At 42.7% G+C, this 27772-nt stretch overlaps 1 protein-coding gene across 7 annotated transcripts in view; it reads left to right on the forward strand.

Annotated features, from left to right (window-relative positions):
* LOC114591930 (interactor of HORMAD1 protein 1) overlaps nt 1-26425 on the forward strand; it is a 58629-nt gene extending 32204 nt beyond the window's left edge. For all 7 annotated transcript variants that reach the window (XM_077925137.1, XM_077925130.1, XM_077925132.1 and 4 more), the window contains 5 exons: nt 2684-2841; nt 11649-11697; nt 11927-12002; nt 22216-22322; nt 24675-26425. In XM_077925137.1, the coding sequence (XP_077781263.1) occupies nt 2684-2841; nt 11649-11697; nt 11927-12002; nt 22216-22322; nt 24675-25676 (1392 nt within the window). In that variant the 3' untranslated portion in view covers nt 25677-26425. The remainder of the gene's footprint in view (nt 1-2683; nt 2842-11648; nt 11698-11926; nt 12003-22215; nt 22323-24674) is intronic.
* Nucleotides 26426-27772: the final 1347 nt, after the last annotated feature.

The raw sequence follows: 27772 nt of genomic DNA on the forward strand, positions 1-27772 counted from the left end.
TTTTACAAGCATATAGTAAGGTTGGTAATACAATAGCTTTGTAAACAAGCGTTTTGGTTTTCCTGCAAATGTCCCAGTCCTCAAACACTCTGCACTTCAATCGGGAGAAAGCTGCGCTCTGCCCGGAAACCAATGTCCCCACTGTGGAAGGATGTGTGGATCCAGAATTGGCCTCCACAGTCACTTACAGACTCATTGTTAAAACAGTGTTTACGGAAGACAATCTTACTCAGCTACAAGTGATCGCCAAAGAAGAAGAAGAAGAAGGATGACTGTATACCAGTATCACAATCACTACTTCCTTCTTCATTACCTGGGACACATGCAGGGAGAAAAAGGCATGGAATAACCCAATCAAGGGGAGGGGTTTCAAATGTGGGAGACTGAGTAAGCTGCTTTGAGGTGCAGAACTGTGGCTAGGGCGTGCGGACCAAGGAGACAGAGGAAGGCCTGAAGAGATCCTGATGGACTGGAAATTTGCTTGAAAGGGATAAGGTGTTACTATACTGGTGTTGGGTTAAAAGTGTAAATGTGTTTTATTATCGGTTTCTGATTATGTGTCTTCTAATGCCTTTGCTAACTTGTTGGTTACTTTCCTACAGGGAACTTGTATTTTGCTGTTTGCTTGTATATCTTGGAACAGATGGGGTGTGGGGTGCGTGTGGATAGTTAAGAGCTTGGGGAAATAGGCTGTATGTAGAGACCCTTCTAATCCCTGGATCCAGAAAGTGTTGAAATATAAGACAGGCTAAGTTCTTGATGAGGTGATCACCTGGGTGATGGGCCATTGAGAGAACAAAGGAAAAGGGCTCTGTGTGAGTTAGCAAAGGGGTGGGGCTCCTCCCTCAACTTGTAGTTAGTTAGAACAGTGTTTCCCAACCTTGTGCCTCCAGCTGTTTTTGGACTACAATTCCCATCATCCCTTGCCACTGGTCTTGCTAGTCAGGGATGATGGGAGTTGTAGTTCAAAAACAGCTGGAGGCACAAGGTTGGGAAACACTGAGTTAGAAGGAAAAGGCAGAGTTATTACAGTGATATGAAGTAGATGAAAAAGAAGCAAGCTGGAGAGAGGCAGAACAATGTTCAATTTATGTTTGAATCGAAGGCTATAGCTATGAGAGAAGCAAGACAATTTTAGGGTGGTAATGCTGTGAACCCTTCCATCATAGGCTCAGGTTGTAAATATGTGTAAATAAACCATATATCATAAGGACACCGCAGACAGTCTCAGCTGTGCCTCATTCCTAAACCCTAGGTGAGTACCTGGAATTCTTGGAATTTCACACAGCTCAGAGATTGGGGTGGTGTGCAATGCTACAAAATAGTTGCTTCTCTGATACGGCTAGAGGCTACTTCTACACAAAGAATTAGACTTCTGTAACCATATCCTTAAGTTGATGGGGAATCACATGCAAATATGAGCTCCATTGGGAGGAAGGCCAGGCATCTCCAGCTAAACCCAGTAGTTGGAAGTGTGTGCGTCTGTGTAGCCATTTTTTGTGCTGTTCTGAATAGTGTGCCATTACAACTCATTCGTCATTTTTCACTGAAATCATGCTTAAATCAGGGTACATCCTCAAGGGTCAAAACAAAAAAGAAATCTAGAGCTCATCTAAACTTCCACTTTTCTCAACTCTTTTCCTGGGGGAAAAGCTGCTCTTTAGTGCTGAATTGGAGTAAACATCAGTGAGGTTTCTGCAGATTGAAGTTTGGTCCAATTTAGTGCTAAATAACACGTTTTCCCTGGGACAACAGTGGGGCAAGCAGAAAACTGCCCAGAGCTGTGCTTTCTAGGTACAGGACAAGCGGAAGTATGGACGAGCCCCTAATGTTCGAGATTCAAAAGTACAATGTGGTCCTTTCTGTTGTCCTGATACTTTTTGCCCCATCTGCACTTTGTAAATGGATTTTCCTACATTTTTGAAGATGAAAGAGAGTAATCCAGCAGGCTAGGCTTTCTGCTTAAATTGAAGATCAAGGGAGTGAGGTTTCCATTTTCATCTACAGTGGTTTGGTGGATTAAAAGCAGGCCTTTTCTTCCTGAAATGCCAACAGCTCATAAGAACATAAGAAGAGCCTGCTAGATCAGCCCAATGGCTCATCTGGTTCATTATCCCATTCGCACAGTGACCAGCCAGATGCATATAGCAAGCCCACAAGCTGAGAGCAACAGCACTCTCCTCTCATGTACATGCTTTTTAAAAATGAATTGGTGGTTTAGAAAAAGGAAGGAAGGAAGGAAGGAAGGAAGGAAGGAAGGAAGGAAGGAAGGAAGGAAGGAAAGAAAGAAAGAAAGAAAGAAAGAAAGAAAGAAAGAAAGAAAGAAAGATGCTTTACTCAAAGTAGTTCTGCCTGGAGATTCCAAGGGACTGAGTTGAAGATGTTTTGCATCACAAAGCTATACCCCTTGCTTTCCTTTTCCTTATCACAAAGCTATACCCCTTGCTTTCCTTTTCATTTTTACTGAATTGTATTTTAACATACCATGTGTTAGCTGCTATGAAATCTTTCTGATTGAACAGTGGAATAATTTTTTTTTTTTAAACAAATGTACTTTCCTGAAAAAGAGGCTGTGTTTCCTAGTGAAAGTATAGTTGCTATAGCCTGGGTGATGCTTTATCTGTCTTTCTGTTAATGCATGTTAAATATTAGCACATGTTGTCTCTCTTTCTCTCAAAAACAGAATGAGCCCAGTATTTTTGCCAAATACCAGTCTAAACCACAGCTCTTTGCAGGGGATGGAAAGGAAAAAGGACCATTTAATTTTCCAGCTGGAAGATTCAAAGGTGTCTTGGAGCAATTTGAAGAGAATAAGAAAAAGATCAAGGAAAAACACGATAAGTAAGCAAACAGCTGTGAAATCAGTTGACTCTCCCTTTTATTGAATACAATTGTGTATAAGTCCTACAAGATTTCCACCCCCCCCCCATAAATATAATTGCAGCTTGGCTAAGAAACTGTTTAGTAGAGAGGTCTCACTCCCACACTGACAGCTCCTCTACTGTTAATGCAACTTCACCACCCTCTCCGCAGCAGATCACATTGTGCACCCAGCATGGTGCAGACAAAAAGCCAGGAGTGGTCAAGGGCTGATGTGGCTCAAGAGCTAGTCACTGCATCTGGCGGATGCCCAGGGGCAGGACCAGTGGAAGGCCTTCAAAGGGTGCCACCTCTGGCTATAGCAGCTCTCTTCTATTTCCTGTTGCCTCAATTGGTGCTTCCAAATTGCTACTATTTTTGGATGGGATCCAATCACATACCGGCAAATTTGGGTTGCACAGTTACATTTGTATGAGAGGTCTTGCGCAGCAAACCCACTTCCCTGAAAGATTGGACTTTTTGCAACAAGTTACGGGAAAACGCACTGGAAATTGTGAGGTATCACTTGCTCAATGCAACATCATCTAACCTCACCCACAAACAAATCAGGGTGAATGCTTCCTAAATAATCAGTGTCATCAAGCCTAGCCAAATCAGGATGAGTACTGAATAAACAGGGTGTCTGAAAGCATTCTTGGTAGAAAAGCACTCCTTTTTCAACATGGGTTTGGCTTTCCCGCTGTACATAAAGCATAAAGATTGTGCTGTGTAGGCTACTGCTTTCTGTGTTTGTGCTGCTGGCTGGAGGATTTGATCCCCTGGCTACAATGAGCCGTGTGTGTGTGTGTGTGTGTGTGTGTGTGTGTGTGTGTGTGTGTGTACTTTGATAGCCATTGGTGTCCTCATCTGCTACATGGGCTAGCAGGGATCTGTCTTAAGTTGCCATGTGACTTCTGAGGATTAGATGGAGCGGAGCCATTCAGTACATCCAATCCCTCTGGAAAAATATTTATATTGTGGACATGCCCTAAAACATTGAGAACATAAGAAGAAGAGCCTCCTGGGTCAGGCATGCGACCCTTCTGGTCCAGTATCTTGTTCTCACAGTGGCCAACCAGATGTCTCTGGGAAGCCCATAAGATTCTAAGCAACTGGCATTCAGAGGAATACGACTTCAAACTCTGGAAGTGGAAAGGTGCTAAGGACGATCATTTCCAGAGTGCAGTCGTACCTTGGATCCCAAACACCCTGGAACTTAGACGTTTTGGCTCCTGAATGCCGCAAACCCACAAGTGATTGTTCCGGTTTGCAAATGATCTTTTGGAACCCAAGGGTCCAACGCGGCTTCCATGGCTTCTGATTGGCTGCAGGAGCTTTCTGCAGCCAATCGGAAGCAGCGATTTGGTTTTCCGAATGTTCCAAGGTACGACTGTATAGTGATCTTAATCTCAGGGTCATGGGTTTGAGCCCCACATTAGGCAAAAGATTCCTGCATCGCAGAGAATTGGACTAGATGACCCTTGTGGTCCCTTTCAACTCTACAGTTCTAGGATAATATGTCCTGCACAGGACCATCCAAACACAAACGTATATTAGTCTGAACAGGGAATTGGCTATATAGCAGATCCTCTCAAGGGAAAAATGAGAGTGTACAATGTTTGCCTTAGCCTAATAGGCATTAACTTTCCATCTGCTCTTTGTCAGGAGGAGAGGAGTCTGTCTTGTCAAGTTCCATTCGAGTGAATTTCGGGGGCAGGGAGGAATTTTCTAACAAAAAAATGCAGAGGAAATACCTTATGGCTGAAGAAAAGCACTGCTACACTAGTCTTTACATTTTGATTAAAAGTAGGCCATGAGTGGAATGATTGGTATGTTTTGAGGGAACGAATGTGTTTTTAAAATGTATAGCTTTATCATATAAACAAGCATTTTAGAGCTGTGTGTTCTACTGATATTGCAGCCTCCCTATGGCATTCTTTAATACATGCTTTGTTAGTAAGAGAGGATTAGGATGGACCCCAAGAAAAACCACAGAAGTTTTTCCCCCCTTCAGCAAGCTATGTAATAACTTCAGAACCAAGTGTGAGGGATTTTAATGATTTCCCCCCCTGTGGAGTGATGAATAATTCCAATTTGGTACATATTATGTTCAGAAAAAAGATGCGAGAAAAATATGAAAAAAAAGTGTTTGTGTGTTCTTGTGGGAAAGCTACATTTTGATGGAAAGACTTCAGGCAATTGTAGTTGCTCAAATGATTATCTCTCCTCTGACAAAATACATTGAAAAGCTTCTGATAAGACAACCATTGAAAATCTATTGGGAAACATTAGCCACAAGCAAATTAAAAGCAAGATTGACAACCATCTGATTTTATAAACATTTAGAGAAAATTCTAAATGCAGATTTATTGTTTTAAGAAACAACCTTACGCAATTTCTTCTTGTTCTGTCATAATCCCCTTATCTAAAGCACCATCCCTTATCATTATCATCTACATCTGCAAAGAATTGTTGCATTTGAACTTTGTTCTCTCAATGTAGGGTTCCCTCTTTGTTTTTCTGAGCCCACATATAATGCAAGAGCCATTATTTTTTCCCTACATGTGGCAAGTTCTAACATGCTTGACCACTTTTGATTGGATTTCACATGGGCAATTCTCATCCACCATTCCTGCTATCTGAAGTTTATGTGACTTGTTCATTATCACCCCACCTCCCACCTTTCACGTTTCCCCCCACTTCAGCTACTGATCTTGTTGCTGCTTGCAGAGCTTGTGCCTATACAGTGGTACCTCAGGTTAAATACTTAATTTGTTCCGGAGGTCCGTTCTTAACCTGAAACTGTTCTTAACCTGAAGCACCACTTTAGCTAATGGGGCCTCCTCCTGCTGCTGCTGCGCCGACGGAGCACGATTTCTGTTCTTATCCTGAAGCAAAGTTCTTAACCTGAAGCACTATTTCTAGGTTAGTGGAGTCTGTAACCTGAAGCATATGTAACCTGAAGCGTATGTAACCTGAGGTACCACTGTATACCTCTCTGTTGCGTTGTCAGCAACCAGGGCTGAGCAGAAAGAAGTCTCTGTGAGGCCATGCCTCTTTTATGGCACATGCCACACAGAGCAGCATTGCAAAGGATAACTTGAGTACTAGCCCTTTGCCATGATGTAACAAATACAAATCTGGAACTGTATTTGGCATCTCTCAATTGCTCCTGTTGAAGATGTTGTTCTTTCTTAATCAGGGACAGGGAACTGGCAGCCCATGGACCAGACGTGGCCTGTGGCATCTTTGGATCCTACTCACAGCCTCAATTCCCGTTGCGCCCAATTAAAGCTTCTCTCCTCCCCCAAGCCTAACAACTGTGTAGATGGGGGTGAAGTTTGTAGAGGGGGGAAATGCAGCTGGAGAGGAAAAGGTTAACCTTCTAATGCACACTGCAGCCTTATCCCCCAAATGCTTCCTCTCCTGTGTCCCCCCCCCCAAAGGAAGAAGCTGATTAAGATTATATGTCATTTTAAATGTGTTTGTGGGAGAGAGGGTTGTGGAGGTCCCCCCCTTTTGTCCTTGTTTTTATTATGAATTTTGTTTTTTTTCATTATATGTTTTTATGCTGTGAAGCAGCCTGAGCTCTTTGGATGAAGGGTGGTTGGTTGGTTGGTTGGTTGGTTGGATGAATGATAGATAGATAGATAGATAGATAGATAGATAGATAGATAGATGCCGGTCTGACTGACAGCCTTCTGCTCTGGCATTGAGCAACACAAAGGAGGACATTTAATTTAAGTCAGTAGTCTTCAACCTTTCCTGACCCAAGACCCTCTTTTAACCCAAACATGGATTTGGGAACCCAGGCCTTTCTTTTTAATAATATATTTGTGTGGTGGCAGTGCTGCTGTTGTGACTCACACCCAGTAAGTAGTGGGTCCCAGCACCCCAGTTGAAAGCCAGTGGACTCCCCTTGTGGGAACACTGTCCCTTTAACTGGGTTGTGCCTAGTAAGTGCATCATGTGAGACTAGAAGGCCCCACTGGGTAGCAGAATGATTAAGCAACAGGTAAGCTATGGCTTTCTATAACAGAGGCTCCTCATCTTGTAAATAGTTAATAAAGTTTATCAAATGTCTATGGACATCCTGTATTCTGCAAGTTATTAATCTAAGAATAATACACCTCTCTTCTCTACAAGAATTCTGTATTCAAATGGTACAGCCCCTACACAAAAATAATCTCCGGCGTAAAATTATTATAGATCTGCAACTTTGTTTTGATGGTTTTGTGTAAAATCGAATGGTTTGGTTTTTTTTACAACATTGTTTTTATCTTGGGTTTTCAAACCTTTTGCCTTCTAATTTCCAAATTAAATTTTCATCCTAGTTTATTGACAAGTTCACTGTGTGGTGTGAGTTTATCTAGAGTTCAGTTAAAGTAGAAGAAACTTGGTTGTGTTGAGTATCACGGTTCTGTTTTGCTTGCTCTTCACAAATCACCACAACTTTGTTCCTTACGGCCGCTATTGGGAAGTTGCCAAAAAGTGCTTCTAAATTAAAATTAATTGGAGTGCTTGTCCTCTAGGAACACAGTCCAAAAAAGCTTTCTGTGGGCTTGGAGGAGAAATTTTCCACTGCATCAGTTTGAGGTACTGAAAAGGCAAGCAGCTTTTCAGTTTATAGTTTACAAAGTAAGTTCCTGCATCTGGAAACGTCAAAGAAACCTCCAACCTTATTTTCACTGAAGTCTTGAGGACTGTATGAAACTGCATCAAGGACCATTGCTGGTCCTCAGACCGCAGGTTAAGAACTATATACTTGAATGAAATATTGGGGGTAAGATGTGGTGCACGCACACCATTTGAATGGCAGTGTCCATAAACTGGGGGAGGGAGCAGTCCCCTCAAACATTTCATTGGGGGTGCTGAAGCCCCCGAAGCCCCTAGTGTGATGAGCCAGTGTGGTGTAGTGGTTAAGAGCGGTAGTCTCGTAATCTGGGGAACCAGGTTTGCCTCCCCGCTCCTCTACATTCAGCTGCTGAGTGACCTTGGGCTAGTCACACTTCTCTGAAGCCTCTCAGCCTCACTCACCTCACAGAGTGTTTGTTGTGAGGGAGGAAGGGAAAGGAGAATGTTAGCCACTTGGAGACTCCTTCAGGTAGTGATAAAGCGGGATATCAAATCCAAACTCTTCTTCTAGGAGTTGGCTCCTATACTCTGGGCACCTTCATTATATGACTTTCAGATGATGCTGATAACACACCTCTTTACCCAGGCTTTTGACATTTGAGGTGTATGTTATTAAGGCCCCCTTATTTTTATGGTTATAAATTGCTTTTAATATTGTGCTTTAATACTCTAACCTGCCCTGAGACCTTAGGTTGAAGGCCCATTAGGCCAGCTTTGCAACTCTGCTTCCCTTGTGTAGGTTATTTTCTGCTAGAGAGAGAACTGCAAGGCAAAACAATGCAGAGCCTGCCAAGCTAGCTCTAATCTAATTTGATATCTTTACATGACACCTATCCATGGTGTCAGCAACGTGACTTCTTGTTGAACCTCTTGATGACATGCTGTCTCCCACTCCACCCCACCCCACATGGAAGACTTCCACAGGCGAAAAGGAGTTGGATATAATGCGTTGAGAAAGCTCATTTCCCGTAGTAATAATTGCACCCTTCTTGTAAAAGGTCAATATACAGTAGTAATTTTGTTGCATTGTATTCCTGTCAGTTGAAATATTAAGCAGGACTTTCTCCTCTGTAATTTCTGTGTGCCCACGCAATCATAGGTGGTGAGACACTTCCTTTGTTTTGAGACATTCTAAGACTGGGTTCACCACAATGCTAAACAGGCCACTGTTTTTCCTTTGTGATATTTCCTATGTGACAAACATAGCTTCATTTCCTATACAGTGGTACCTCGGGTGACAGACACTTCAGGTTACAGACTCAGAAATAGTACCTCGGGTTAAGAACTTTGCTTCAGGATGAGAGCAGAAATCGCGCAGCAGCGGGAGGCCCCATTAGCTAAAGTGGTACCTCAGGTTAAGAACAGTTTCAGGTTAAGAACAGACCTCCAGAATGAATTAAGTTCTTAACCAGAGGTACCACTGTATTCTAGTGCTCATGCCATTTCATGCGTATTCTAAGTGTTGTAAATGTTTTAATTCTCACCTATGCTTCTGCCTCTTCTCCTGCTGTACAATTCTTGTAAGAGAGCATACCTTTAAGCTTTATTTTAAAAAGGACAATGAAAAGCATGACAGCATTGCTGCCACTAGCAAGATCTCCCTCTCCTTGTTTAATGAATGCCAGAGACTGCAGTGGATTAACACTAACTCTTTTATTGTCTAAAAGTGACTATACAGCAGACCTAACAAACTCATGAATGCAGACCTTTCGTATACCTTGTAAGTCCTTTAGTCTTGGCTCTAGTTTCACTTTTCATGCCATACCAATAAGGCATTGCCTGTCTGTTCAGTATCACAGTTCCCCTCCTTTGAGTTATAAACTGTCCTGAAGGAAAGGGGTGAGCTAATTGGTTCCACAATTGGTTCTATAACCCCACATCGAACCATCTTCTCTAGTTCAGCTGGTACCTTGGGAAGTAACAGGGCTGATATTCTATGTGGGCTGCATAGGGTACAGTTCCTTCCTCACGTCTTACCTTTATTGATATAGTCTTCAAAATTCCTATCCCATTGTGAGGCTCTGCAAAGAGTTATTCTAAGCCACACACCAGGCCCATTGTTGTAGCTGTGACATGTCTCAAAAGATTATTGGTCTCAGCTTGGAGCACATATATTTTAAAGGGTGCAATCTCTACCTCTGTATTGAGTTTCTAGCCATGAAATATTCTGCACAATTTGGATTCTGTCTTCCAGAGCTAGCGAGCACTGTGAAAGCGTGCTGGAGACAGGGTGGATTGTAAAAACTTCTTCAGACAGACTCTGGAATCAGACTTGCATCAGCTCCAGTATGTCAGCACAATGCCATTAATTTGCAGTGACACCTCCCATGGCCTCAGTAGATATCCTTGGTTTCGGTTTCCTCTGTTGAAAGCAGACCCTTTCGTGAAGATGGTTCATCTTTGCCACTCATCAATTTTCCGCAAGACTAGGAACAAATGAAAAAGATTTCAATAACTGTTGTGCCTGTGGGCACAAATTAGGTCATGTTGACTATAATACTGATTTTGCTGTTATTGTTTACTTGTCTCTGTAGTTCCATAATCACTCAAAAACTAATAATAATAATGATGATGATAAATCATTTAAAAAAAACAGCTTGAGGAGCAAAATTTATTACTATTATTATTTTAAATAGGGAGCATATCTAGATTTCTTGTACTTCTGTAGTAGGTTTTGCAGCAATACCAATAATGAGAGAGCAGTGGTTTCTCATCTGGCCATCCAGCAGGCCTTCTAAAATAAAAATCATTTGGTGGAAAGAATCTTGCCATTTTAGCTTTGTTCCTTTGTTGAGCTGCGCAGGAATCTTTGTTCCTCACTGGATTCTCTGCGGAGTGTTCCTGATTTCTCACATGTTTAGTGAATGTGGCAGCTCCCCACACTTCCCCCTCAGCCTTCCTCCCATAGCCTGGCGTTTTGCGCCTCCTATGCTAGCCGGCTGCCCTGAGGTTAAGTGGAGGGTGTTGTCTTATTGCCAATGCTGAAGTAAGGGCAGCTGCCAGATGGTCAGATTCTGTATGTGGAAAATTTAGGAGGCACCACCTTGTCCTTTGGCTCCTGCAGCAAAATGATCTAGGATGGCCCCGAGTCTCCACAAATTCTGAGCGTGTATGACCTGTGCTACAGGAACTGCAACTGGTACTTTTTATTAGCCAGTGCACACAGATGTAAAATGGTACATACAACAATGCATAAACCAGTGCCCGACTTTCCATACTTGACACTGTCAAGTTTCTTAGAAACATCCCCCCCCCCCCGTTTTTTATTTGTAACTATATCTGCCACAGTTTCACAAAATATGAGTGTCCTTCATTCACCCAGGTAAGGGCTCCCAAGCCACAATCTCAATCTTTTCCTCTGCACTTGTCACCTACCTGGAAAGAATACCTCCCAGACACATTCTCCAGTTCATTTTTCATTTGTTATTCCTTCACTTCCTCAGAGCCAGTGTGGTGTAGTGGTTAAGAGCGGTAGACTCATAATCTGGTGAACCGGGTTCGCTTCCCCGCTCCTCCACATGCAGCTGCTGGGTGACCTTGGGCTAGTCACACTTCTCTGAAGTCTCTCAGCCCCACTCACCTCACAGAGTGTTTGTTGTGGGGGAGGAAGGGAAAGGAGAATGTTAGCCGCTTTGAGACTCCTTCGGGTAGTGATAAAGCGGGATATCAAATCCAAACTCCTCCTCCTCCTCTTCTTCTTCTTCTTCTTCTTCTTCTTCTTCTTCTTCTTCTTCTTCTTCTTCTTCTTCTCCTCAGGTTACTGGCACCGTTTTCAAATGTTTCCTCTTCCACAAACCTACCATGTCCCCCCTCCCCCATTTTATTTTTTTTCCATCATCAGATCTTAGCAGGTAAAACTGACTTGTTGAAACAAGCTCTCCTACAATTACTAGAACCCCTGATTTAGGACTTGCCATCCGTCAGCGTTTCAGAAAAACAAGTTCACTGGGGATTCTTGCTAATGGAATTTACTTGACTATAGAGGTGGAAGTTCCATGGAGATAAATACTTAAATGAGGAATTAAAATGTGTTAAATCTACATTTTGCTATGTGGTGCATGCTGTCTCATGAGATTAATCTTGGCTTTCCCCTGTATTTGCTTTTGACTAATTTGCATACAAATTTTGTGTTTTTTTGTGTATCTCCCATTCAGCGAGCTTTTAAACACCTTTATTTTGAACACTAAAGAGAGTCTTCAAAGGGTAAGTGAATCCAAATTGTAAGCTGGAAGCAGGGGTGGGAAATGTTTCATGCATTTCTCCTATTTTCTAATTAATAGAGCATTTGCCTTTTGTCATGCCCTATGATAAAATATAATTGAACCTTTGGTTTGAATGCTTTTCGATTCAGCTGGAAACACTGACTATACTGAAAACACCATAAGGGAAATGAATAAATATTAAGTCTTTCACAAAACTATTTATTTTGCAGCTGCACTTTTCCTTAGATAAGTTTGAAGAAACTCTGAAATCTATTTTGGATGGCTTCGGAAGCTTTTCTAAGTCGAGTAAGTACTTGGGATTTTTCTATTACAATCAGAGTGTGGGGTCAGACTAATCATTGCATCTGCATCTCTTCATAGCTACGGGGAAACCTTTCCAGGTGCTATGGTTTCACCTGGGTGATCATGAACCAGCCACTATCACCATAGGAAATGCAGTGATTTACTGTATTAATTTCATCTTTATCCCATCCTTCCTCCAAGGAACGCACTTTTATCCTCAAAAGAACCTATCAGATAGGGACTTGGCAAAAGGTCACCCAGTAAGCCTCAAGGCTGAGCAGGAATTTGAACACAGATTCTACTGTGCCTCTCTAACCACTGTGTGATCCTGGCTCTCCACTTGTTGTGAATGACACACTAGTTATCCACGTCTCTAGTAAATGACTTTTGCCCTATAAAAGCATGACTGTTTGGGAGTCACTTATTGTGGGGATAGTTTTACAGTGGTACCTCGGGTCACAGATGCTTCAGGTTACAGACTCCGCTAACTGAGAAATAGTACCTCGGGTTAGGAACTTTGCTTCAGGATGAGAACAGAAATCGTGCGGCGGCAGCAGCAGGAGGTTCCATTAGTTAAAGTGGTACCTCAGGTTAAGAACAGTTTCAGGTTAAGAATAGACCTCCAGAATGAATTAAATTCTTAATCCGAGGTACCACTGTCTTAGTGTCTTGGAAGGGGGTGGGGCATTGTTTGGTGCACTTGAGGCATGTTGGCAAATCTACCCCTCTGCTTAGCTGTGTTATTTTCAGTCAGATTACTTTCCCCCATCTGTCTCCCCTGTGAACACCAGAAATTGTGCACCTATCCTTTCCATGGTTAGAGCACTCACTTCTGAAAATGAAGGCTCTTTCCCTATGAAGCCTGCTCATTTTCCCACACTAATGCTACCCCAAATCCCTTTTCATATAGGTGACTATGGGAGTGGCGCCCAAGGTGGCTAATACTATTATTAGTCCACTTTAATTGCCGAAACCTAAATATATGGTATGCTCTTGAATCCCTCCTGCAAAATAGTGACAGCCTAGAGGCACTTTAGATGCACCAACAGTGGCAAATTCAGACATGGAATAGGAGTACAGTGGTACCTCGCAAGACGAATGCCTCGCAAGACAAAAAACCCGCAAGACGAAAGGGTTTTTTGTTTTTTGAGCTGCTTCGAAGGACGATTTTCCCTATGGGCTTGCTTCGCAAGACGGAAACGTCTTGCAAGTTTGTTTCCTTTTTCTTAACACCGTTAATACAGTTGCAACTTGACTTCGAGGAGCAACTCATAGCACGCGGTGTGGTAGCCTTTTTTGAGGTTTTTAAAGACTTTGGTGATTTTTGAAGCTTTTCCGAAACTTTTCCGACACCGTGCTTCGCAAGACGAAAAAAATCGCAAGACGACAAAACTCGCGGAACGAATTAATTTCGTCTTGCGAGGCACCACTGTATGAATTCTAGTATGGCATGACTAGAAAATTTGGTTTGAGTAACATGGAACTAATTTCCTTTTTTACTGAAGGAGAAAGTGCAGCCATGAGCTAAGGATTTACATAAGGTAGTCCAGGAAGTCTATCGGCAGGCTGGGATTTAAATATTAAACTCATATTGAAGTATAATTGAAACACTGGGTACTATATTGGAAAAATTGCTTTGGACAGGTGCACGTGTGTGTGTAAAAAACTACCTGCCAATCATTTAAAAGCAAAATATGTTAGTATTGCTTGAAAACTTAGCTATGTTCCTATAAGGCATTGTGAAATGTAAGTTTTCATCTAGCAGAACACTTGGTATCTGCTGTATTAACAAGCCACATTTCAGCAGAATGTTGCATCAGCCATGTTCAGCATATTGCTTCTTCCATCTACACCGGTTCATCTGTACATATCTGGTTGCCAATAAACACTGCTGTTCGATTGGGATCACAGTGATGGTTAATTATCCTCCTACCATTAAGTAACTGTAGTGGAGTCTTGGAAAGATATCAGTTAAATGTGTTCCCTTTGAAAAACCAAGTCTCTCACCTCCTGCATCTGGTGCAAAAAGATGAGAAAGTTTTCCTCCAAGTGACAGGCATTTTGCAGACTGCAGCTGTCAGCGTGTGCCTCTGGGAGAATATTGTATATATTATATGTTATTGGTAGATAGGGAAAGCAGCAGGAATTAGGTCGATGTATTAGACTTCCCAGTGTATCAAATGGGCAATGCCCTAGTCTCTAGCTGCTGTGAATATAGGGAATTTGTTTTGAGAATGTGGCCTCATGTGAAGAAGGCAATGGCTTAGCTCATTTTAAGCTCATTATTTAGAGTTGTGCTGCTCATAACTAAGCTGTTACTCCTTTTCCTTTTTTGCCTCTGTGCCTGGCTGTGCAGTTCGTCAGCTGGGGAGGGCGGGGAATTTTCATAGACATGTATGCCATTGATTTAGCACAGTGGGATCCAAAAACGTTTAATGTAATAATGACTTCAGGAGAAATCTCAGGTTTCCTGCTGCTTGGCAGTTTTTTCACTGGCAGATGTTAGAACGAAACCTTCCACATGGGCAGTTTATTCCATCACCATCCATTGTCTTGCCATGTGGTTCCTCCTGGCCATAGCCCCTGACAGCTTTAGGTGTTCTAGATGAGGCATTAAAACTTCACACAAACTCAGCTAAGGGAATGTCACCTAAACTCAACTTTGGGAACTTCACAGCTAAGTGGCTCATCCCAATGGGAACTTGCATAGCGAGGCTCCGGGCCCTACAGTTCCCTTAGCTAATAAACACACAGACACAAATGTTTAGGTTAATGGGATAAAATAGGCCACAACTTTATTGGTTACAGATGTGAGTGGTTTGGCTTAGGCATTGGGTTAAACCAGACTGTATCCTGACTCCTGCCCATCTGCAGGGAGTCTCATAAGGGTAAACCACCGGTAGGGGGAGCCCTATTATATACATCAAATCAGGGCACCCCCAGGGTCCCAGTGGGGTCGTGCCATGGCCCAAGCCCACGGCCAAGCTTTGGACAGGAACCACACCCCCTAGATCCCTTTAATGGGGGTACCCTTAATGTGGAGGGGCAGGTGGAGGCCACCACCTCCCCTCCCATAAACAAGGCTTACCCAATGCCTAACCTTACAAAGTTGTGACAGTTGCTACAAGGTAAGCAAAAACCAAATGGCTGGTGCCAATTTGCCAAGTGGAAAAATTCCTACCAGGCCCCAACAATATGGCAGCTGACCTTAGTCCATAGCAAGGCCGCTGTCAAGCAACACATAAACGCGAGGAGGCGAAAGGAGACCATGCTGCTATTTAAACTGCTAGTGGCCATGCCCCCCCGGCTATCCTGATTGGTCAGCTGGGGGGGCGTCACGTGGCCGGGAGTCCCTATGATGTGGACGGCATCCCTCCATCCACAGCCAGGTCACTGGGAGGTCCTGGCCCTCCTGCAATACCGCCCCCCGGGGAAGGGGAGCAGATTTAATACCACCTATTTCCATAGCTTGTTGGTGGCCCCATACTCAGCTGCACAGCAGCACCCTCCCCACCATTGCATCTTCATTTAAGAATTCATGTGCTGCCCTTCAGGGGAAAAACACATATTTTCAGGGCAACTTACAAATAAAACAATGAGCGGCTAAGTAAAATACATTGTGAAATAACAATATTATTTTTAAAATAGCAGATAACAGTAGCATAATGGACCAGAGATAAAACTAAGATTAAAAGACCTAGGATATATCTTTATATATATATATATTCATGTTCACCTTTGCTTCCAAATATCCCCTAGTAGTGAGCAATTCAAGCATATATGCTGAAATTCTGCTATGAAAGGAAACCATCTCCTATCTGCTGCTTCACAGAAGTGCTGACCTAAAGGTCAAGTGTACCTTTCAAAACGGACTCAGCAGAGCAAGCCCAGATTCTCCTTTGCGCAATGCTTTTGACTTGACATACATAACAGCAAATCAAGCACTGACCAAGCTGTCTGTTTTACATTTCCTTGCAGGCTTCAGGTCAGCTGTCCACTTAAAACAGACTACTAGCAAATTTATTTTATTGAGCTAATGTTTGTTTGGTGCACCCTGTTTTTCCTTAAACCCCTCGCCCACTCAGTTTCAAAAAAGTTGGAAAAATTGCTTCCATGAAGAGTAGGGGGTGTTGCTGTCCGATGCCCCTAGGCAAGTGAGCACAGTTAAAATATCTATATCTCATCTTTCCAAACCCAAGGCAGCTTTTCGCATTTGTATTATGAACGAATAGTGCAAATTATTCTAACCAGTAAAACAAACAAAACATTAAAACCGTTAATGTTAACATTTGTTTTGCATAACAGAGTCTGCCTTCCCTTTTAGTTTTATACAGTATAACATAAAATGCAAACGCTACCAGAGCCTTTCAGTCTCTTTCTTCCTCCACTGTTTGGAGGCAGTATGCGTCTGAATGCCAGTTGCTGGGACTCAAAAGTGGGAAGGGGGTTCTTGCCTTCAGGTTGTGCTTGCAGGCTTCTCATAGGCATCTGTTTGGCTGCTGTGAGAACTGAATGCTGCCTAAACGGGGGCCCTTGGCCAGATCTAGGACAGCTAAACTGGTGTCATGGTGCTGAAGGACCATATTTCTGATGGTTGGAATTCCCACTCACTATTACTGAATGGGCTTTGCATTGGTATCGTCTTTAACATCAGATTGCTGGGTTTACCACCAAATAATTTATTCCCTGAAGATATTGAGTTATACTGATTTGTTTTGAGTGTGCAGTTTCTAAATATATGGTAAGCTAACATAATGTTCAATTTAGAACCGGCTTGTTATTTACTAGCTTTCTTAGCAAGCAATTAGAAAGAAACTCACATATTCCCCCAATTGTTTTCTCCCAGCTTGTAACACTGGCATGCCTACATGGATAGTGCCAAAGTGCATATGCACCCTAGAGAATTGTGCCCCAACCATGCCATAGAACAGCTTGGAAATCTATCTGCTTCCTCCCTTCTGCCCATAGCTGTCAACTGCCCCTTATTTGGCGGGAAAGTCCCTTATCCCAGCGCTGTGTCCCGCTGCTGTCCCTTATTGATGATGTCCCTTAAATTTCCCGGGTTTCAAGGGAAGCAGCTCCTCTCCCTCCCTCCCTGCCGGCCAGGGAAGAGGGAGGCTCCAACTGTGTTGCTTGGCTGCGTTGCTCACCCAATAAGGAGTCTAAGAACGACTGGGTGGAGCTTGCATGCCTTGTGCCGATCAAATCGGCAGCGTTGCCTGGGGACTCGCCTTTGCTCAGCGCTTCCCAGCGGAGAGGTGACAGTGGTTTTCCCTGCTGCATCCCCTTTGCCGGGTTGCTGCGCTGTGGGAACCACCGCTTGAGGCTTCATTTGGCTGCTGGCTGGGCTTTCTGCCTTTGGCTTGGAGGGGCTCAGAAGTTGAACATACCTGTGCTTGGAAAATCCCTTGTTTTGGCTGCTGATCCCTTATTTTTGAGGCTGCTGGTCCCTTATTTTCAAATCTGTAAGTTGACAGCTATGCTTCTGCCAATACGGATACACCTGAGAACAAGTGGGGATGGGGGAATGGCTAACCTACAACATGTCTGCAAGAAACAATCAAGAGAATTAAGCCAAATCTAGAGCATATATTTACCAAACAAAAAGTAGTACAGTTGTGTGGCAATCTTTGAGAGTCTGATTGAAAGTAAGAGGCCAACAGTTAAGAACACCTGTGCATGCACTCACAAAGTAGTCAGCTTTGCAGTTAACACAGCGTAACAGCAATCAATGAGAGCTACATTGAGAGTAAAGGGCTTCCTTCAAGAACTTTTGCATATATATGTACAAAGCAGCCAGGTCAGCCTGACTGCTAATTCTACATTTCTTATATTTGCATTTCAAGCAAAAGAAATTATTTTGGGGGTAAATGGCACTCTAAACAGTGCACCTGAACATTGCAAACTAGACAAATTTAAATCCACGCCTGAAATTACAGACTTCAGCAACATATCTGAATAATGTAGTATCTGAATGAGCACAAAGCAAAATAATTGTCACTGAAATTATTGTGTATGAATGGAGTCAGAGATTGGACATTATTTGTCTCTCGATTATCTACCCATCACAATAATGGGGTTCTGAGGCAAACAACAACGATACAATCGAAGGTGTCATTATCCTTGCTAATGTAGCATGTCTGAAAAATTGTTGTATGTACAAGCTACATTAGCAAGAAATGCTTCCCCCTTGATTGTGACTACCGCAGCTGATGTGAGGACTCGGAGTAACCCATTAAAATATTTAGAATTAACTAATGCAACATCTACATAATTGCAATGGGCAACAGGTCTGCAGACAGGAGCACGTGGAGGTATTCCTTGGTGTAATTCATAAACATAGGAAACCTTTCTGATAAGTAACAAAGGTAGATTCAACAAGGCTGAATGTTGCCTGCTGCTGGGCTATGGTGACTGGCAGTAGTTCTCCAGGCTTTCAGACAAGAGTTCCTTTCTTAGTCCTACATGCAGATGCCAGAGATTGAGACTTCCACATACAAAACATGGGCTCCACCACTGAGCTGTAGCTTTCATTAAAGCTTTGATATCTATACAGTGGTACCTCGGGTTACACACGCTTCAGGTTACAGATGCCTCAGGTTACACACTCCGCTAACCCAGAAATAGTGCTTCAGGTTAAGAACTTTGCTTCAGGATAAGAACAGAAATTGGGCTGCAGCGGCAGCAGGAGGCCCCATTAGCTAACGTGGTGCTTCAAGTTAAGAACAGTTTTAGGTTAAGAACGGACCTCCGGAACGAATTAAGTACTTAACCCGAGGTACCACTGTATACTGGTGTCATGTTGCCAAAGAACCGTATTTCTGAACATAGGCACCTTTTGGTCCTAAACTGGATGAACATCCAATGGGATTGTAATTTCTTAGGTGCTGCATGCACTGTGTTCACAGATTTTAAAAAGGGAACCCTTATACTGCCGGTGTCTGACTTCATAAGAACAAACAGCAGGTGGCTGGATGGGTTGCTGTCCATCAGTGAAACACCTGTGTGGAGATATGATTAAACAGCTCTCCCGAACTATACAGTTCTAAAGATGACTTCCAGACTGCTATGCCTTTTCTCAAGTCATCTGAAAGCACCCTTTGAGAAACTGACACCGTCTCCACTGCATGGTGTCACCAGGACAATTGCTGAGAATTACTGTAAAAGTTCAAGATTCCCATTAGGACTCTAACCCAAATAATACATGAGGCTCGGCATTCAAATCCAGTAATTTACGGAAATGGATGGGTTTTTGAGCAAATAAATTTAGAAGCCATGCCCAGGGCACCAAGACTTCACAGGGCTGCTTAAAACTAATAAGCCCAAAAGCGATTGTGTTGGCTATTAGTGGAGAAACTGTCACTTAGCAGTATTATTTTTTCTTTGAAAAGGAAAAGAAAGATCACCCATCATCTGCATTCTGCTTTCAGTCTATATCCTTGTGCGGTAATGTATTAGCCATTAATAAGGATAACCGCCATAGAGGGAAAGAGCCTTTTTTATTTCAGGAAACTTGTCTTAGATGTAGCAGCCAGACTTTTAATGAGGCTTTTGCTTTTTGTCTAGTTTTTGAGCAAGGTTGACTGGGGTCAAGTAATATGCTTGGCTGCGACTGCGGCATCAGTGATGGATCTAAATGTGCTTCTGCCATGAAAACAGCTATAGAACATTTATAAAAAAATAATAATAATGAGAAATGATGATACTGTAATAACACAAAAGGAGTTTCTTATTTAATCATATGTGTTGATACTGTACAAGAGTGATGACCTTTTTGAAAACGGTGGTAAATTCGATTCAGTTGAGGAAATGATGAATTGTAAAATACCCTGAGATCCACTAGTTTGCCAGATGGATTATATGAAAGAAGCAGTGAGTAAACAGGAGATAATCTTGAATTTGATAAGCTGCAAGATTGACTTTACTGACTTCAGTGAAATATTGAAAAGCATCAACTTTCCTGACAAAATGTGAATGGTTAGGAAAAGTATGGAATATATTAAAAATGTAAAATGGGTATCATATATGAAAACAAAGGTCAGAATAGATGTACCACTTCCTGTCTCATTGGCATTGGTTATTAGCTATACACATCAGGAGGAATTCAATGTTTTACTAAGGCGATTGTTCTGCTAGAATCCCTTCTCTCCTTCTGACGCCCCCTCTCCAATGTTAACCAGGGTGGCCAAAGCCACCCATATCCCCAAATTAGGCCTGAAACCACAACAAAAGTGGTCTACATAATGTTTCATCATAGAACAAAAACAAGCACAGCAACACAAAATTCCAATAGTTGGCACAATCTTTTATTTCCAATGCGTGTGTGTGTGAGACTGAAATAAATTGATAAATTAATTTCCTCATTTACTGCTCCATCACCTCTTCCTCTGTTGTCTGTCCTGTGTTGACTATCCTGTGTAGCCTTTTCGATTGTAGGCTTCTCTGGCAGGGAGTGTGGTGTAGCGGTTAAAAGCAGTGGACTCGTAATCTGGTGAACCGGGTTCGCCTCCCCGCTCCTCCACATGCAGCTGCTGGGTGACCTTGGGCTAGTCACACCTCTCTGACGTCTCTCAGCCTTACTCACCTCACAGAGTGTTTGTTGTGGGGGAGGAAGGGAAAGGAGAATGTTAGCCGCTTTCAGACTCCTTAGGGTAGTGATAAAGCGGGATATCAAATCCAAACTCTTCTTCTTCTCGCTATACGTAGAGTACATTGTTGTTGTTTAGTCGTGTCCGACTCTTTGTGACCCCATGGACCAGAGCACACCAGGCACTTCTGTCTTCCACTGCCTCCCGCAGTTTGGTCAAACTCATGCTGGTAGCTTCGAGAACACTATCCAACCATCTCATCCTCTGTCGTCCCCTTCTCCTTTCCCAACATCAGGGTCTTTCCCAGGGAGTCTTCTCTTCTCATGAGGTGGCCAAAGTATTGGAGCCTCAGCTTCACGATCTTTCCTTCCAGTGAGCACTCAGGGCTGATTTCCTTCAGAATGGATAGGTTTGATCTTCTTGCAGTCCATGGGACTCTCAAGAGTCTCCTCCAGCACCACAATTCAAATGCATCAATTCTTTGGCGATCAGCCTTCTTTATGGTCCAGCTCTCACTTCCATACATCACTACTGGGAAAACCATAGCTTTTACTATACGGACCTTTGTTAGAGTACATAGCACTATATAATTAGTCAATACTAAAAATTCTCAGGAAATTAACTACTCTACAAAGTTTTGCACTTTTTTGGCACTTTTTCTATGCCTGAGTAAAAATGCAGAATACACAGAACCCAAAATATGTATACTGAGGCCTGTTAACTATGATCAAAATTATTGCAGATAGCAGGAGCCGATTTGAAGTTCTTGGCAGAGGCGCTTCATGGGCTTTCAGTTATAGCTAGACCTTGCATCGGCTGATGCATGCTCTATGTGTTATGTACCAAAAATCAAGCAAATAATAACCTTGATGATGATGATGATGATGATATTTGTATACCGCCCTTCATCTGTGGATCTCAGGGCAGTTCGCAGCATAAAGATACAAGATAAAAACACAAAATACGTAATAAAAACAAAACAACCCATAACCCCACCTCCCCCTTCTCTGACTTCTCTTGTAGCTAATTCCTTTGTGGATATATCATTGGCACTATACACTTACTTCCTGCTTGCAGCAAATGGGGCTCTGGGTTTTGTGGGAGGGGTGGAATGTGGTGGACCAGATGGACCTCAAAAGTTCTTTCCAGCTCTGTTATTCATAGTGTGGGGTTGTTGTTTTGATTAAAAGCATGCGCTATACAAACTGTGCAAAAGTTTTGCCTTTTGAGTGCCACTTTTTTTAAAAAAGCAAGTGGCATTTCCAAGAACCTTCCACACATGTCTCATCTTAGTCATTGGTAGAACTGTGGCATGATGACGTGTATGGGGTTGGGATGTGCTGTGAAAATACCTTGAATTACTTGGAATTATATGGAAGAGATTGGGCTATGTATAAAAGAAGAAGCAAGTGGCTTCTTCCCACTTGGAAGCACCATTGTGTCAGTTTTAAATAACACTTTGGTGGTGGGGACATTTTTTAGTTCTCTTTGTGAAATGTTGCGCCCACTTCATAACCCACAGTATACAATTTCATTCCAACCTCGCTGAGAAACACTGAGTGGCATTTTATCTTTGACAGAGTAAATGTGACAGGATAAATGTGGTTTGTATTGATTTCTGTGTCTAGTGCAAGAAACGTCTCAATCCTATTATGAATTGGTGCTGAATGCTCTGAGAGACAAAAATGAAATGGAACAAGCATTACTAGGAGTGGAGAAGAAAAGGCTGGAAAACGTAAGTGTGGAGATTGTTCTACTTTATTTAGCTGAACTCTGCCCCCACTTCTTCTTTTCTCTCTTCAGAAAATGCAGACTAATTATCAGATGGTGCCTTCAGAGACACATCTGTACATTTCCTGTAACGAAATAATAACCAGCTTTTTAGCTGTAGTGCATTGTTGTCAGGGACTGTAGTTTGCCACAAACAAGACTCCAAAATGCCAAAAAAAAAAAAAAACCCCCAACGCTCAGGTTCACAACCGGCAGAATAAATTGGTCCCTCCACCATTATTATTTTTTTCAAAGTATCACTTATGTATAGACTCCTCTTTCGGGCAGTGGGGACATTTCACAGGGGAACTGCATATCCTTGCAACATTTTTTTTCTGGTGAAAATAGGGATGTCCTGTTTATTACCCTCCAACATTTATCCTATGAAAATAGGGGAAAGTGGGACATTTTGGAATCAAATCAGAAACTGGGGCAGCTTCTGTAAATCCAACTGTCCCTGGAAAACAGGGTGGGTCTGGAATTGACATATTTTTCTTGGGATTGAGTGGATTTAACAAAAACAATGATATTCAGTTTTATTAAGAAACTAGAAACTCATCACCTTCATTATCGTTTCCCCCTTAATAATAAAGATGCAAGTTTTCTTAGGGAGCCAGTGTGGTGTAGTGGTTAAGAGCAGTAGTCTCATAATCTGGGGAACAAGGTTCGTGGCTCTGCTCCTCCACATGCAGCTGCTGGGTGACCTTGGGCTAGTCACACTTCTCTGAAGTCTCTCAGCCCCACTCACCTCACAGAGTGTTTGTTGTGGGGGAGGAAGGGAAAGGAGAATGTTAGCCACTTTGAGACTCCTTCGGGTAGTGATAAAGCGGGATATCAAATCCAAACTCTTCTTCTTCTTCTAAGCATATGTTTGCTGAGAAAACATAAGCTACCAGAGCAGTCCACTCACATCTATGTTAGGGCTCCTCAAGATGACCTATTTATTAATTAATCATAACCTCCTGATTTGCTTGCACAAAGCTTACATGGAAGTTAGATTAAATTGGGTCTTTATTTCACATTTGTTCTGATTTGTTTGCAAGGAGGCTGTATGACAATAGGCGTGTGTCCTGATTTGCTTGTGGCGTGGAACATCCTTCTATCAATCATGCGTTTTCCCATACTTTACAATGCTTTTCCCTGTCACTTTCCCAACTGCTAAAAGCCTTTTAAAAAGTGGATTTGTTGCACTAGTGTGACAGGGTGCTTTAATCTACTTTACTTGTGCAAATACTGAAACCCTGGAGGTACCTTTAGTTGTTTGTGGCCAAAAAGAATTAGCTGGCTTTGGTAAGATTGCCCCCATGTAATTCTTAACTGTTGCAGGGGATTGGGTGCCTTCAAGCCTATGAGGAGAATTGCTCTGTATGAAAAAGAGGAATCAGGCACATTCAGAGCAGTGCTGCTATACTCTTGCGATCCCCCTCTTGCCTTTGATTTGCAGAATAAATTATCTTGCCCTGGAATGCCAATGCAACACCTCTGAAGTCAGCCTGACAAGGGATACGGGTTAATAAGGGTCTCAAGGATGGAATTAATCAACCAGGGTCACAAAGAGCTGTCTCTGTTTAAGATGTCAGCTTTCAAAACTGTACTATGCAGGAATCAAATATATTAAAAATGTAGCTCTCAGAACCTGGAACTCCTATGAAAATAAGGAAACTTCTTCAGTCAAAAAAGAGAAGTTAGGAATGTCATAAAATTAATGAAACTAGGTGAATAATTTGGGAACACTGTTTCATGAATGATCAGAGAAAAAGCCATGACAGGAATAGAATGAATCTAAAAGAAACCAATGAAGAATAGGGATGCTGCCAAAAAAAAAAGGGGGGGGGAGGGAGAGAATGATTTTGACTAATATCTCCTTCCTTCTAATAACTGAAATTTCTACCCCAGTTTCTACTCCAATAGGTAAAATATGCATGCGAAATGTCATTCAGGTCAATAAATTATCGGCTCACTAAATTATTCAGCTGAGAAAATGATCAGCACTCGTCCACATTCATGAAAGTGAGAGGTATCATGATGGCTATGTTCTGCCTCCATACTTGGAAGTAATAACGCTTCTGAAAAGCAGTTGCTGGAAACCACAGGAGAGGAAGGTTTTCTTGTTCCTGGGTCCTGCTTGTGGGCTTTCCACAGGGATCTGGTAGGCCACTGTGAGAACAGGATTCTGGGCTAATTAGAACATTGGTTGATCCATGCTCCCTTCACTATTTTTTTGTTTTGGTTTTTTTTTTAGAATTGAAAGCATTTCTGTTCTAGATTGTGAATTCATACCGTCTAATGATTCTACTCCCCTCATCACTTTCCACAGAAAGATACAGAGATCTCAGATCTGAAATCCAGCCTGCAGTCGCTGACGGAGAGTTTGGAGCAGCTCACAGCCCAGCAGAAAGAGCAACACTTGAAGCTCTGTGAGCGGTTGGAACACCTGAAGCTCCCTAGCCTCCTGGCTGATTTGCAAACATTCATTTCTGCACCCAGAGTACCAATTCATATAAAGGACAGTGTTTCCCAGACTTCCCCAGACATGATGTCCAAACAGGTACCTAACAATTCCCACTCAAGTGATGCTCCTCCAGGCAGCCGGGTCATTTCGGCTGCCACAGCCTCACAGGGCAAAGAAAATGCTGACATTCAGCAGAGCAGCCGTTCTGGGGCCGGGAGCCGTGATGCTGACCGTCCTCATTGCACCTGCCGCTCCAGTGCAGACACTGCTGCAGGCAGCCACCAGGAATGCTTGTCATATACTCAAGGACCAAGTCTATCCACACCACTGAGGAAAGTGATCAAGAAAGGCAGTCGGGCAAAGGGACTTAACACTCCAAAGCAGCCACTGTTGAACTGGACTCACAACGACAGTGCAAACAGCCACAAAAGTGAAAAGCTTGCCAGAGAGAGCATGGTACAAAGTAAAGGTGGAGGAAGCAGGATGAAAAGAGAACCCCCAAAATATAGTGAGAGGAAAACACTTTATTCCTCCAGGAAAGGAGGGAATCATTCAAAGGTTACTACTAATGCCAGGCAAGGGTTTTCTAAGTCCATCAAGTCTCCACACCTTCTGCTCCAATTCCATGAAAATTCACAGAATATACCAAATATGCCAGTAACGTCCGGAGTTAAAAAGAAAGTGGATCTTTCTTGTTCAAAAAACAATAGTTTCTGGGCAGGCTCCTCTCCAGAAAGCTCTTTTTCCGAAAACCAAGTGAGATGGCTCAATCTCTCTGATGATTACTCATCTGCTTGTGGTAAACCAGCCCAGCAGAAGACTAGAACATATTGCCCGTTATTTTTTGACAGTGATTTTTCTGATTAAGAGTGTTCTCTAAAAGATGCTTCTTGTATGTAATCATCTTAGTAATATGTTGTTATGAAAACCTTTTGTGCATCACAAGCAGTAATATGCTCCTTTCTGCAAAACTCCCCAAATGCATCACTATAACCTTGAGCAAAATTATCTATACCTGGCTTCCTTTTAAAAAAAAATGCATTGGGCCTATTAAGATGTTCCTTAACCAGATAGAAAACCTGGGGTAAGTCTCAGACTTCCTCATCCTTCACAATCTGATCTTAGGCTGTTCCATAGTCTAATAAAAGCAGGAACTCCGTTGAACCTGCCTCCCGCCGCAGAATCCATCCCCAGAAAGAATAACTGATCTCTGCGGTGGCATTTTGGGAGATACACTATGTTCAAACAAAATACAGCATAGATCTGCCTTCATTTTCTTCCCGTGTCAAGGAGATGGGAGGAGATTGTACATGTGCCTGAGACACTTAAAGGGCTGAGACATCTCAACAGACCCTTTGATATCCTCCTTCTCCCCCGAAAGTGTGTCATCTAAAAACAGAACAAAAACCTGTTATGTGTGTTGTGTCCAATAAAGCAGTTATTGTTTACTTCGGGCAGTGCTAGTACAGTGGGTTTGGGCAGGGGAACAGAGTAAAAGATGCAATTGCTTTTATTTCTGATGTGACTGTTTGAAAAGTGTTAGTTAAGTGTGCATAATAAAAGTCCAATAGATAGTTATTGGCGCGCTACCAATAAAGTTGGAAACGTTCTTGTAATTGAATGTTTCCGTAACACACATCCCACAGACGTGTGGGAAAGCAGCACCATGTGATTTGTTGGTGTATGTGTGATAAAGAGTCCTTGGTGGAGTGGTATTTGCTGGAGAAAGCATGCATGAGTGTGTTGAGATGGAGAAGACTTTCTTTTCCATATTGCTTTCCCCCTCCTGGTATGATTCCAGCAGCTTCTCGCTCCCTGCAAATTGAGGCACGTTTTGAACTTAGGTATTACACCAGTCGAGCGCTCTTCAGTGGGGAAAAGCATCTTTCTTGATGGAACCCAGAAGGAGGAAAGACCGAACAAGCAGGCTATTTCAAAAAGGGAAATACTGTACCATGTATATAAAAAAAACGTTCCCCAAAACATTCGCCTTACTTTGCAGGGTTGCTAGTTGCAAGCCAATCCTGTACAGAAACGTTTACTTAGATCAGAGGCAAAAGCATTTCGTGGTCACCTAGGTGGGCCAGATCCGCCCCTCTCCACAGGGGCAAAAGCCTTTTTTTCAAAGCAGATGCTAAAAGAGAAGTTTGGGCTTGAAGCAGTGGCTCCATTTTGGGCTCGGTGTTGTATGCTAATTTAGGATCAGCCAATGCTAACGATCCCCTCCCCCTCGCCAGCTGTGCAGAAGTAATTTCCTTTGAAGCTAAAATCAATTAATATGCAGATAGTGAAGAAACAGACCCCCCCCCCAATTAATCTATACAAGAATAAATACTTCAAAGAAACAGGCGAACCATCCAGGTAAACTGAGGTTAATTGTTTAGTTAATTTTACACTTGCCAAGCAGCTCTCATAGTCCCCAAACCAGCGGTAGATATCTCAGACAAAAAGGAATGTTGGTAATGAATCAAAATCCGTATTTTCAAGGGTATGAGAGTCCCGTTTTATGTGATGCTTCAGCCTGCGGTGAAGGCAGCCTGGAGATCAGTTTGGGATTTTCAGATATCCAGCATATCAAAATTATATCCAGGAATGCCCTTTTCATCACAAAAGATAGATAGTGCGGCCTGTAGAGAGGCAATTGTGACTGCACAAAAGCAAGGGGGGCAGAAGGAAATGCAGTGGAGGCAAGGGCTACTGGGACGCAGCCCTCCCAAGGAGAATGTCAAGCGATCGAAAGCAAAATTCCCAAGAAATCTCAAAGCTGCATATTCTTTTCTCGCCCCCCCCCCCACATTTTATACTTTTATTTGAACTCTGAGAAGCTCTGCAGACGTTTCTGCCAGTCTACTGTTCTCTGGCCAACGACATCTCTGTAGTGCTCAGGCAATTCCAATCCCAAAATTATAGCTAAGGCAAAAGGGTCCCTCCGATGTGTCTCTGGGCAGAAAAAATATGTGAAA

Source organism: Podarcis muralis, chromosome 2, assembly GCF_964188315.1.
Source record: "Podarcis muralis chromosome 2, rPodMur119.hap1.1, whole genome shotgun sequence".
Taxonomy (NCBI): Eukaryota; Metazoa; Chordata; class Lepidosauria; order Squamata; family Lacertidae; genus Podarcis; species Podarcis muralis.